This window comes from Lipophrys pholis (genome assembly GCF_963383615.2).
Source record: "Lipophrys pholis genome assembly, chromosome: 22".
Classification (NCBI taxonomy): domain Eukaryota; kingdom Metazoa; phylum Chordata; class Actinopteri; order Blenniiformes; family Blenniidae; genus Lipophrys; species Lipophrys pholis.
This window is the reverse complement of record NC_137644.1, coordinates 570936-584494: the sequence shown is the minus strand read 5'-3', so window position 1 is coordinate 584494 and position 13559 is coordinate 570936. Positions and strand designations below refer to the sequence as shown.

The window sequence follows — 13559 nt, the reverse complement described above, 5'->3', positions numbered from 1 at the left end:
CCAGGCTGTCACTCTGATGAACACTACTCAGATCTAGTACACTACTACTAAATAACCTAGAACAACTGTTACTGTCCATGTACCTACATGTATATTATTTCATTTAAATGATCTACACACGCTCTATAATGTAAGTACTACCTCATGATACTTCATCCTTTTGCACTTTCACCACTGCACTGTCATCTTATTTAGTCTTGTACATATTAGTCTTTCGTTATTGTTTATATTATTTGTTTGTCATTATCTAATGTTTACATTTGTACAAAGAGCACAGTCTATCAAAGTTCAATTCTTTGTGAGTTAAACTTATCTGGCCAATAAAGCTGATTCTGATTAAAGCGTTAAAGACAGAGTGAAAGGTCCTTTTAGAGATCTTTGTCAAATACATGTAAAAAAACATGGAAGAATTACTTTGAATTAAAGTTGAAAAAAACCCAAAACTTTTCACGGTATTCTCGGAGCCACTGGAGAACAATGAACCGTCAGAATGTGACAGTCAGTTCAGGAAGGAAGTGAAAAGAAGATGTGTTGTAATAACAACTGATGAGACTAAACATGTAGAGCAGAGGACTGCCACGGCACTGAGACCGAGAACAGCAGAACGTTCTCAGGAGAACATGCCAGCTAAAGTCTGCAGAAACCACCGCTGAATGGATCTCAGACTGTTCAGTCAGGAGCCACAATCCATCTTTCTGGACTGAACCCAGTCAAAGGTGTCTTTGTCTTAGTGCAAAGAACTGTACGGGGACTACATTTTCAAAAAGTTCACTTTACAGTATATTTGATTAAATGTTGAAGTAGCAGGCAGGAACATAATGGAAAAGTTTCTTCATTTGCAGAAAAGTCATTGAAACCTTTGGGCTTTTTTCTTGTGTAAAACAGTAAAAAAAACCTTTTAAAGAAGAACTTTACAAATAATCCACATGGTTTTTCAGAACTTTATTTAGAAAATAAGATGTAGATTGTTTTAACCAATAAAGAAATACGTAAAATGGGCCTGGAAATGTTGGAAATAGTAATTTGACCATTTCTAGTTGCAGATTAAACTGAAGAAAGACATTTGATTTGCTCGAACGCAGCAGAGTGTCTCAAAGGGGGAACCTTTGTGAAGTGACACGATCAGATCAAACTGTGACGATTCGGTTCATGGTTCTCAAAACGAGCTGCTCTTGGAGCTCCAAACTTCAGCGTGGAATTCTACAAGATTAACAGGAAGGGTTTGAAACTGAAGTTTTTTAACCCTTTAACTCACTCTGGGAAAACCTGAACTCACAGAACACAGAGGAAGAAGTTCATATTGATAACGGCTGCGTCCGCACCGTGAGAACAGCGAGAACCGTGAGAACAGCGAGAACCGTGAGGGAATTCTTCCCGCTCCTCCTGTAGCCTCCTCATCCAACACCAGGAGGCGCTGCAGCAGAACCAGAACACATCGTCACAGATCTTCTTACTCGGTGTCCTCCACTTCTCATCTTTGTATGAATATAAGAGTCATGTTGGTGTTTTCTTTTGGGGGGAGGGGCTTCAGGTTCTGTCTCGCACGTTGTCACTCAGAAAGACGATGTTGTCTGTGGACAAAGCGAACGGAGGACGAAGGTAAAAAACAAAACAGAGTCGCTAGTGAAAATGTTGTTCCAGATCCTGACATTCCAACACACTGAGACACATCAGCTCGAGCTTCAGCTCCTCCACATGTTTCATATTAAAACACTGTGTGATGGCAGATGCCCTGTTTCTACGGCAACGGTCTCAAGTGAAAACACAAAACCTTTGTTGCACTTTAGGTTTCAGTTTCCTCAGTCACTGGAAACACAACTTTTTGAAAACGCTCCGACCGGTCCTGCACATGCTCAGTGTGTTTTTAAATCCAAACGGCTTCTAATGGCCAGCGGAGTGGTGACATTTGATCTTACTCTATTTCTTAGATGTACAGTTTAGTGCAGTTTTCTTACTGTTGATTTTCACGGTTTTACTGTATTTCTTTGCGGTCTATATTTTAAGTTACTGTGCTGCTTTAAAGCATTCTGGTCACCTGTTGAAAGGTTAATGTCAATAAAGTTTGATTGACTGATCGATTCTAGTATATTGTTCTCTGCAGCATGTGAATGATTTTATTATAAAAACCAACAGCACTCACTAGTGGCCCAATATGAAAACTACATTGTTTCTGCTGTTGCCGTGGAAACAGAGTTTTTAGAGGGTCATTGTGCAAAAGGGAAACTTTTCCTTGAAGTGTCCCATTCAAACTGACCTGCGATGATGGTGGTGGCCTGACGTCTCACTTGGTTCTTGTCTAAATATTCTCCATAGTCCAGTTTCCCCTCCACCAGAACTCGAGACCTGAAGCACACAGACGGATGATTGTCACTGATCCACTCGCCTGCTGCTCTTCCTCACAGCAGAGTCTTCATACCCTTTCTTGACGTACTGGTAGGCCACGTCTCTCAGCCCGGGCTTGAAGACGGACACGCGGTGCCACGTCGTCTTCTGGCTGATGTCTCCTGAAAACAAGCAGCCATGTTTCACTCACTGGGAAGAAATTCTCCTTGAAACGAAGGACGTCCTGATGTCCCCCAGGAAATATAAAGAGAATCCATGGGGAGTCATTAGAAACAGATTGAAGTGTTCCAGGTGTGGTTGACACTCAGCTGGAGAACGTGTGGATCATCACCAGGAACAACCCAGGGAAACGTTCCTCCACACAACCGCTGAGTAGCGAGCACCGCTGGGCAGGAACGCCTTACTGGAATCAATTTACTTTTCCAAGTGAAGTAAGGGATTACTTTTGTAAAAACAGTAATTAAATTACCGTTACTTTCCAGCAAGCAGGCCATGTTTCTGTGTTAACCATGAGTTTGTCTCGCGACAATGAGCGGCGACTTGTAAACAACAGAACGTGTAAACATCAGACCAGAGGCCTGTAATACGAAGCTGGATTTTCTCTTATCCAGGTAACTTCAGGATTAACTCTGGTTTTCTCTTATCTAGATAACTTCAGGATTAACTCTGGTTTTCTCTTATCTAGATAACTTCAGGATTAACTCTGGATTTCTCTTATCTAGATAACTTCAGGATTAACTCTGGTTTTCTCTTATCTAGATAACTTCAGGATTAACTCTGGTTTTCTCTTATCTAGATAACTTCAGGATTAACTCAGGGTTTCTGTACTACGACTCTCGCTCACTCCTCACCAGGATAAATCACCATGGTAACCGACGCTGAAAGTCTAACCTGCTCTGGAGCAGGATATGTTCTAGATAAGCGGTCAGAGCTCCGCCTCCTGACCAATCAGATCTCTTGGAAAACGCCCCGCCCATTCTTAAATGATGGTGATTGGTGGGTTCAGCTCTGAGCTGCAGCAGAGAGGAGATGATAAATTAATCCAGAACAATCTTTCTGACATAATAAAATAAATCCTGGTCTCTGAGGCTCTGAAGGAGGTTCTGGTTCTTGTTCTTGACTTGTTCCAGGTCTGTTTATCTCCACGAGGGTTGATCTGGAATAATGAGGTTCATGATCACACCTGACAGAACTGCAGAACCATGAATTTATGGAAGCAGAACTCCTCCTGTCGTCATGGTGATGAATTAATATTCCAGCAGGAAACACAAGAGAACCTCAGCCTCAGAACCAGTGATGGAGAACCTAAAGTAAAAGAAGAGCAGTGAGGAAGTTCTGCCTGGAACCGTTCTGCTGGAATAAAGTGGAACTGAGTGATCACAGTGCTGTTCCTTTATATCACTGATCAATTAATCTGCTCTAATCTCACCAAGTCAGGAAGGTTCTGGTTCTGGCTGCAGCAGCAGTGTTGCTTTGAGCTGCTGGATGGGTTTGAATTCTTCATAATCTCAGAGATTAACTGCTCCTTCAGTAATCTGGAAACTGCTCTGGAGGGTTTCTCTGTGTGTGATTGGTCAGACGCTGCAAGCTCCGCCCCTTCCACGTGAACGCTCACACCTGGTCTGGGTTGAACTAGTGAGTTGATAACCTGCTTGGTGGTAATGGTGATCAGGATCAGTCAACCAGGAAACAGAGAACCTGGATATGTTGATCAGGTTCCTAGTACAGGCCTCAGATATGTTGATCAGGTTCCTAGTACAGGCCTCTGATATGTTGATCAGGTTCCTAGTACAGGCCTCTGATATGTTGATCAGGTTCCTAGTACAGGCCTCTGATATGTTGATCAGGTTCCTAGTACAGGCCACATGTAAACAACAGTCAGCGTAAACAACAGAGGCCTGTACTACTAACCTTGACCAACATACCAGGATCTCTCTGATTCCTGGATTGACTGATCCAGACATGCGTGATCCTGATCACCGTTACTACCAAGCAGGTTCACTCGTGAACAAGACCCCAAGATACTTGAACTCCTCCACCTGGGACAAGGGCTCTCCACCGACCTGAAGGGGGCAAGCCACCATTTTCCGGTCGAGAACCATGGCTTCGGATTTAGGGGTGCTGATCCACATCCCAGTTGCTTCACATTCTGTGAACTGCGCCAGTGCACGCTGAAGGTCCAGGTTTGATGAAGCCACCAGGACCACATCGTCTGCAAAAAGCAGAGACGAGATCCTGTGGTCCCCAAACTGGACCCCCTCCGGTCCCTGGCTGTGCCTAGAAATTCTGTCCATAAAAGTTATGAACAGAACCGGTGACAAAGGACAGCCCTGCCGGAGGCTTACGGGCACTGGGAACAGGTCCGACTTACTGCCGGCAATGTGAACTTGTTCGGGAAGTAGAGTCTCTATTGTGTCTTCTTCAGGAAGCAGAGTCTCTGTTGAAGCAGAGTCCAGGGACCAGACAGTCCTTAGCAAAGGGTCCTGGACTCCATACTCCAGTAGAACCCCCCACAGGACGTCCCGAGGGACACGGTCGAATGCCTTCTCCAGGTCCACAAAACACATGTGGACTGGTTGGGCGAACTCCCATGAACCCTCAAGCCCCCGGTGGAGGGTATAGAGCTGGTCCAGTGTTCCACGCCCTGGACGAAAACCGCATTGTTCCTCTTGGATCCGAGGTTCGACTAACGGCCGGATCCTCCTCTCCAGTACCCTGGAATAAACTTTCCCAGGGAGGCTGAGGAGTGTGATCCCCCTGTAGTTGGAACACACCCTCCGATCCCCCTTCTTAAAAAGAGGGACCACCACCCTGGTCTGCCACTCCAGAGGTACTGTCCCCGACCGCCACGCAATGTTGCAGAGACGTGTCAGCCAGGACAGTCCCTGCACATCCAGAGACTTAACCCTAACCCTGAGAACCCAGCCTCTGCTTCCTCAGCGGAAGACGTGATGGTGGGATTGAAGAGATCCTCGAAGTATTCCTTCCACCGCCCGTCGACATCTCCAGTTGAGGTCAACAGCTCCCCCCGCCACTGTAAACAGTGTTGGTGGAAAAACTGTCCCCCCTCCTGAGGCGCCGGACGGTTTGCCAGAATTTCCTCGGGGCCGACCGATAGTCCTCCTCCATGGCCTCCCCGAACTCCTCCCAGACCAGAGTTTCTGCCTCCACCACGGCCCGGGCTGCGGCCCGCTTGGCCTGCCGGTACCTGTCAGCTGCCTCAGGAGTCCTATGAGCTAACAGCGCCCGATAGGACTCCTTCTTCAGCTTGACGGCATCCCTTACTTCCAGTAAAAAAAAAAAAGAGGTTTTAAAAAAAGGGACAGCTTCATCTGATTGAGTTTGATAAGATAAAATGTGTAGAACCAATAGAATGAGGCAGGAAGGTCTAAAGCTTCACAGCGTATTCAGGCTGTGCAGCATGTTTGTGAATAGTAACTGAAAGTATCTCAAGTAAAGTAATCAAATACTTTTTAAATTAAGTAATCAGTAAAGTAACCAGATTACTTTCTTGGGGAAGTAATCAGTCAGAAATGACTATTTCCAAGTAACTTGACGTCCTCCTCAGCTCAAAGTAAGACCTGAGCTGAAGAAGACCGTGCTCTCCTGTTAAAACACACTCAATCAATCAATCAATCAATCAATCAATCAATCAATCAATCAATCAATCAATCAATCAATCAATCAATCAATCACAAAACAGCTCAGAACAAGCAGACGACGGGGGGTTAGAGGACGACTGGAAGGTTACTCCCTAAAGAATCATCACACAGGTCCTGACAAACTAAAGTCCAGTTCAAAGAGAATCGACTGAAATATTCTAAACCTGCGACTTGTTTCATCCTGAAATCATCTCAGATCTTCTGTCATGTTCTGATCATCTGAACTCTCGGGAGCTTTTTGTTCCACAATTTACTGATTTAACTTTTTAATGCACCAAATATTTGGAACAAACTTCCTGTAAACTGCAGGACGACTCCATTTCATACCAGAACGGAGACCTTCCTGTGAAGACAGAATGATTTCATGTTGCTCAGCACTTTGAGCTGTGCAGCTCCTCTTCTCATCGTTTTCCTCTGAATTGACTTGATTTGGGATTTTATTGTGCTCGCGTTGATGCTCAGCACACGGAATGCTGCTGTTGCCTCGTCTGGATGAATCGGATGAAATATGCTTTGATGTAAGTAACATCCAGCTTTGATGTTGTTAAAGCCGCTGCTGGGAAACTTCCAGGGTTTTCTATCATCGCCCTGCAACGACTGTGAAGCTGCTCCGTCCAGGAGCGCTTCCTTCCATGTCCACAGAGACACTCCTTCTGGATTCAGGGTCTTCCTGTGTGTGTGTGTGTGTGTGTGTGTGTGTGTGTGTGTGTGTGTGTGTGTGTGTGTGTGTGTGTGTGTGTGTGTGTGTGTGTGTGTGTGTGTGTGGTGCGGTGGGTGCGTGCGACCTCGGGGAGCAAACACGCCGTTTTTTCAACCTGTGACCTCCAGCAAGTGGAAACTATGAGGAGCGTGAGGCGAAGATGAGTGTGACGACCTGCAGAAGCAGAGACCCTCCCTCCCAACTCACCTGTTGAGCTCGGCTCTCCCTCTCCAGAGCGCCACATCTCATTGGTCGCCAGCGAGAAGATGGTGACGGGGTTTCGACCCTCCACTTGTCTCATGACTGGGTCCTGACCCACTCGACCCAACAGCTGCACACGGTTAATGGCTGGAAAACACACACACACACACACACACACACACACACACACACACACACACACACACACACACACACACACACACACACACACACACACACACACACACACACACACACACACACACACACACACACACACACACACACACACACACACACACACACACACACACACACACACACACACACACACACACACACACACACACACACACACACACACACACACACAATCAATCAATCAATCAATCAATCAATGGACCCCCGAAAGGCTGCTGGACCTGACGGTGTAACTGGAAGCGTGCTGAGAGACCGTGCTGACCAACTGGCTGGGATTTTCACCAGCATCTTTAACCAGTCCCTCTGCCAGTGCTCCACCCTGCTTACAGTCCTCCACCACTATCCCTCTGCCAGTGCTCCACCCTGCTAAAAGTCCTCCACCACATCCCTCTGCCAGTGCACCACCCTGCTTACAGTCCTCCACCACCATCACTCTGCCAGTGCTCCACCCTGCTTAAAGTCCTCCAACACTATCCCTCTGCCAGTGCTCCACCCTGCTTAAAGTCCTCCAACACTATCCCTCTGCCAGTGCTCCACCCAGCTTAAAGTCCTCCACCACCACCCTCCACCAAAAAGAAGAGTACCAGCAGCCTCAGTGACTACCAGCCAGTAGCCTCCACCCCCATCATCATGAAGTGCTTTGAGAGTCCCATCATGCCTGCCACCCACACTGGACCCCCACCAGTTTACTTACAGAGCCAACCGGTCCACAGAGGACACCATCGCCACCGCTCTGCACACCACCCTGACCCACCTGGAACAGCGGGGGAGCTACGACAGGCTGCTCTTCCTGGACTTCAGCTGGGCTTTCAACACCATCACCCCGAGCAGACTGGTCAGCAAGGTGGGGGTCCTGGGTCTCCCCCACCACATCTGTACTGGGTTATGGACTTCCTGATGGACCGCTCCCAGAGGGTGAGAGGAGGACACCACCTGTCCTCAGCACTGAGCACCAGCACCGGTTCTCCACAGGGCTGTGTGCTCAGCCCCCTACTCTACACCCTCTACACCTACCACTGCACCCCCTCCCACCCGAGCAACACCATCATTAAGCTTGTGGATGATACCACGGTGGTGGGGCTCATCTCAGGAGGAGATGAGGCTGCTTACAGGGTGGAGGTGGAGAGTCTGTCAGGCTGGTGCACCACCAACAACCTCATCCTAAACACCTCCAACTTCAGAAGGTGTAAACCGGACATTCAGCCGATCACCAGAAATGGGGAAGGGGTGGAGATGGTGTCAGACTTTCTGTTCCTGGGCATCTACATCAGCTAGGACCTAACCTGGACTGTTAACTCCACAATCCTCTACATCCTCTACGCCCTAACTCCTAGTCCTCAAGAGACTCTACTTCCTGAAGAAGACACAACAGAGACTCTACTTTCTGAAGAAGACACAACAGAGACTCTACTTTCTGAAGAAGACACAACAGAGACTCTACTTTCTGAAGAAGACACAACAGAGACTCTATTTCCTGAAGAAGACACAACAGAGACTCTACTTCCTGAAGAAGGAACAACAGAGACTCTACTTTCTGAAGAAGACACAACAGAGACTCTACTTTCTGAAGAAGGAACAACAGAGACTCTACTTTCTGAAGAAGGCACAACAGAGACTCTACTTTCTGAAGAAGGAACAACAGAGACTCTACTTCCTGAAGAAGGAACAACAGAGACTCTACTTTCTGAAGAAGGCACAACAGAGACTCTACTTCCTGAAGAAGACACAACAGAGACTCTACTTCCCGAACAAGAGACAACAGAGACTCTGCTTCAACAGAGACTCTACTTCCTGAGGAAGACACACCAGAGACTCTACTTCCTGAGGACCCTCAGGAAGAACAACCTAAACCCGGAGCTCTTGTTGAGCTTCTCCCGCTGCTCGGTGGAGTCGGTGCTGAGCTACGTCGTCTGGCTGTGGTTCTCCAGCTGCACCACAGCAGACAGGAAGAGGCTCCAGAGGGTCGTCACCACCACCCAGAGCTGATTGGCTGTCCTCTTCCATCCCAACCCCCGCTGCCTCAGGAGAGCCCCCAACGTCCTCAGGGACTCCTCACACCCCGGTCATCACCTCTTCGAACTTCTGCCACCAGGGAGGCGTTTCAGGGCAATAAAGACAAAAACAAGCAGACTAAAAAACAGTTTCTACCCCAGAGCTGTTGTTGCCCTGAAGGGCTGCTTTATCCCCCCTGTCCTGTAAATCCCCCCTGGGGACCGTACAGTTTTTAAAAGTTTTTATTTCTGCACTATTCTATTTATTTTTTGCAGTTTTACAGATTTTTATTGTTTTTATGGCGTTTGCACTAATTATCTTTGCACTTTCTGTAGTTTGCACTGTTTCTGAGAGCTGCTGTTTTAATTTTGTTGTGCCTCCGAGGTACAATGACTATAAAGGAATTCTGATTCTGATCACAGATAAAACAGCTGATTGGTTATGAAGGCAGGAATCACCGTCGTCACTGTGGACTGCAGCTGGACAACATCACTGACGATCTGAACCATCTAGAGTTTTTTCTGTTTTTTAACGACGGACAGTTCTCGTTCTCTCGCTCTGAGGTCACATTTGTCTGCAGTTCTATTCAGGAGTGCTCCAGAAGAGAAAAACTTTGTTGATTCTATACGTTCCACTTCTACCATGTGAAACAATCTGAACTGTCAACTCAATTCAAATTTTTTTAATTTGTTAATCGGACAATTTCTTTGAATAAACTGCTTTTTTCTGACATATTCAATGTTCAGTGCATGGGGACATTCCACCGCCTTTCATTCATTCAGCTGCAGTGTTTGCTGCACATGTTGATGGTGTGAAAATAATAAATATCCAACATATTGAGAAGCTTCATGGTGAGTAGTGAAGCTCCTGGTATCTGAGCTCATCTAACTGAAACTTGTCAGAAATGGTCAGAAAACAGTCAGATATTACTTAAGTATTTTAAACATTGGGCCTGAAAATATTGTGTGTACTTCTGAAGTTTCTAATCTCAATCTTCAACAACTGTGCTGGATTTTAAAAGAGCTCTTTGCTCCCTGCACTGTGTCTTCAGGTTCAACAGAAATAGAACCCATGTGTGATGAATTTGCTTTGGTCAAATTAATGTAATCATGTTCATCAAGTATTTTCCAAACATGTTCTGAATTCATTTTCCTCATTTTGCACTCTACTAGTGCACAGCGCCATCTCCTGTCCTGCAGTGGGAGAAAAGAAAAAAGGAGCCCTCACATTAGAAGAACACGAACCAGAGAAATGTTAAGAACTGCATTCTGCAGGATGGGACGGAGAAGCAGTCATGTTCTACTTCCTATTTATTCTTATTCTCCAACTTCAGTTATCATTTTGCTATTCAACTGGAGCTGCTGACGGGCTTCAGCGGGTGGAGGTTACTCTGGAAACAGATGGTGGTGTGATGAGGGATCTGCTCACACTCCCCAAAGCCAAAAAGAAAAATACTGATTCAAGTGGCACATCTGGATAAAAAAATCAAAATGGAGAGAGAAATGTGGATGTTGGGAGTAGAAAGAGTTGCTCACATCTCTCCAGGATGAGGCTGCTGTCTGTACTCCTGCATCTCACCAGCTGCCGGAACATCTGGGGACAAATTCTACATCACTCACATTTACTCTTAAACGTCTCTGTTGAAATTCCAGTGTATTTAAAGACTCAATAACTTTACATATATGAACATTATTTTGTTAAATGCCAAAGCAACTTAATATTCTACATTTTCTAGACCTGAGGTGAGCTGCGGATCTCCAACAGCTCCCAAAACCAAGCATCTATTCAGGATTAGTAAATCCCATTATATAAGAAATGATTCCATTAAGCTTTAAAGCTTCGGTCTGGGAGAAACATTATGAATATTAAGCTCTGATCCTGAGCAAAGTCACACATATTTCACTATTTCTATCCTTAAAGTTCACTGAATGAGGTAAAAGTCTGATTGTATTCCTGTGAGAGTCATGAGAGGTACTGAGCCTCACAGTGCTGCGTTATGACGCAGCACTGTCAATCGATGGTCCAAATTAGACTTTTGAAAAGCATATGTGGGAAAACCTGCAGTAGTATCTGGCGTACAAAGTTGCTCAAACATGTTTCACATGTTCATCAGAATGATTGAATCTTGTTATACAGCTTGATTTGGTCAGAAATGTTTGAAAGGAGCAGGAAGAAAAGCAGAAGTGACCACATATGCTGACTTACACAACAATGGCTGAATAAAAGCCTCAAACGTAGTTTAATATGAGCACTTCTCTCTCAAATGAAAAAAATTACAAGATCTGTTTTATCCTTTGGGAAATTACAGAAGAGTTTTAGGCCCATTGAAGAAAAAAAAATATTCTGAGGCTAAAAAAAACAAAACAACCTTCATTCACTTCAGAAAAAGTCGCGATTTTTTTCACGGTGGAAAAAAAAGGTTTTTTTACATAGTGCGTCCCTCCTCATGCCAGCGTGTGACTGCTGCTACAAAAGATGCTTCAGGACAGAGTGTCGCTCATAAACAGTCATCAGTATCAGGACTATAGAGACAGAGCAGCCTTGTCCTGTCGCAGACGTTCCTGGAGTACCAAGGACAAAGACATGGATCCCAGGGTGCTTCTTTAAATGTTCTTATTAATCAAGCAAATCCAGTGTAAAATCACCCCCATAAGCAGTAAGCAACACTTTTTTTAGCCTCCGAATTTATTTTCCTTCAAATGGCCCGAATACTCTTCTGGAGGGAAAGAGACATTTTCTACAAATGTGTGAAAGATTTAATCAAGTCTGTTTTCTTTCTCAGATCTTTATACAGCGACTTCCTACAATAAACCTGACACACTGACTTTAATCTAATAAATACATGACATATTTTCTTTGTGGTTTCCTGCTCACCTGTGCGGAGGCGTTTCTCAACATCTCCTCTGTGCAGCACAAAGACAATCTGAATCCAGCCGAGGAAAGCTTCACACTGAAACACCAAACACTCAGTGGAGTCTGAAGGAAAGGAAACAAACATCGTTCACGCCTGAACAACCAGCATAAAAAGCTTCATCAATGGAGCCCCAATACCACCGGTCGCTATGGCAACAGACCCAAAACCCAGTTCTTTCACAGTAAAATAAAAAATAAAAAAGGGAGTTTAACTTCATTAACATTGATGTTGGCTATTAAATAAAAATATTATTAATTCAGTAGCTACTTCAAGTAGTTAATTAAACCCTGAACAAGATGTAGTTAGTTACTATCCTACTGAGTAGATTCACTCAATGTTGACACACTCTTATCAGTGGAGTCATTTCAAATGTCACCATGTGTACATCAACATTCAATACAATAATACATTTCTCCACACACACACACCTTTATTTACACCCCCCCCCCCAAAAAAAAAGATTAGTTATGTCAGTGCAAAGGGGATTTTCCTGCACACTATTGCTTTACCATCATTATGAAGAAAACTACCATTTTGCAAAACAACCTAATGTTGTGAATGAAACGCTCTGATGGAGGCTCAGCGTCAGTTCAGGAAGGAATCTCCCCCACACGGAACTAATACAGTGCAAAAGAAATTCAAAAATCTCATCTGGGCCAGAAGACTCTCATGACATGGGTTCCTCTCAACTTGTTTCTGGGAGCTTCCGGTGGGAGGAGTTTTTATAGAAGAAACTCAGGGTTTCTTCTATAAAACCTGCCAGCGAGCAAGTTCTGTTCAGAGTCTGTTACTGTGGTGACTTACTCAGAGCTTCATTCAGTCATCATTCTGGACTCAGAGTTTCTCTCATTTCAGAGTTAACGTACCCTGGGTTTTCACATAACCTGCTTTCTGGATTATCCCCGTTGTACACACGGATCAATAAATTGATCCCAATATCCCCAATAACCGTTTAAATAAAGACAGCATTAATATCGAATACAGAAATGACAATATTTCTAAATCATTCGCATTTCTCGTGTAAGAAAGAACGAACAGATGAGATTTTAAAATAAACTCAGAACATTTAAATAGTTTATCGCACAGCAGCTTTTCCATTAAATCGGCGAATGTAATAAACTGTTCGTGTTTAAAGTAAATTATCTGTGTGGTGATTTTTGTGTTGCCAGAGATAAAAAAAAAAACACCATTATAAAAGCTTCTTTAGTGAAGAATATTAGTGAGCAAACTCACATTTATCAGAATGTCGCTGGTTTCACGAAGAACTGAAATAAAACCTTAAACGTTCCGATAAAATCTCCTCGACCTTCAGCTGAACGTCTTTAAACCGACAACGAGCCGCAGCTCGTTCACAGAAAGCAGAGTTAGAAAACAGTTCTGAAGGCGAAAAGACGAGAAATGTTATAAAAACTTACCTCAGGTGCACACTGTAACCTCACGCTGCTTCCGGTCCGGCAGCAACACCACTCCGATGTTTTGCAAGACAAAGGTTCCGCTATGAAATAAAATGAAATAAAATAAAATGAAATAAAATGAAATAAAATGA

At 44.6% G+C, this 13559-nt stretch overlaps 1 protein-coding gene across 2 annotated transcripts; it reads right to left on the bottom strand.

Annotated features, from left to right (window-relative positions):
• Positions 1 to 923: 923 nt before the first annotated feature.
• Positions 924 to 13474, bottom strand: ssbp1 (single-stranded DNA binding protein 1). Of its 2 annotated transcripts, none has more exons than XM_080492545.1 (7): positions 13429 to 13474; positions 11974 to 12075; positions 10635 to 10692; positions 6913 to 7053; positions 2417 to 2504; positions 2255 to 2343; positions 924 to 1571 (listed from the first exon to the last, which is right to left on the bottom strand). In XM_080492545.1, exons 2-7 carry the CDS (start codon positions 11995 to 11997, stop codon positions 1528 to 1530), a joined length of 444 nt encoding a protein of 147 aa, XP_080348671.1. In that variant the 5' UTR covers positions 11998 to 12075; positions 13429 to 13474; the 3' UTR covers positions 924 to 1527. The 2 variants fall into 2 exon arrangements, with proteins under 2 accessions (XP_080348671.1, XP_080348672.1); XM_080492546.1 differs by having other exon boundaries at positions 13247 to 13439.
• Positions 13475 to 13559: the final 85 nt, after the last annotated feature.

What these genes read in the sequence shown, in the direction of transcription:
- ssbp1 (XM_080492545.1), bottom strand. Translation starts at nt 11,997, where the DNA reads ATGTTGAGAAACGCCTCCGCACAG. An exon ending in GGGAGAGCCGAGCTCAACAG is followed by an intron (nt 2,505 to 6,912) that starts GTGAGTTGGGAG and finishes GCTTGTTTTCAG; the next exon opens with GAGACATCAGCCAGAAGACG. An exon ending in TACCAGTACGTCAAGAAAGG is followed by an intron (nt 2,344 to 2,416) that starts GTATGAAGACTC and finishes TGTGTGCTTCAG; the next exon opens with GTCTCGAGTTCTGGTGGAGG.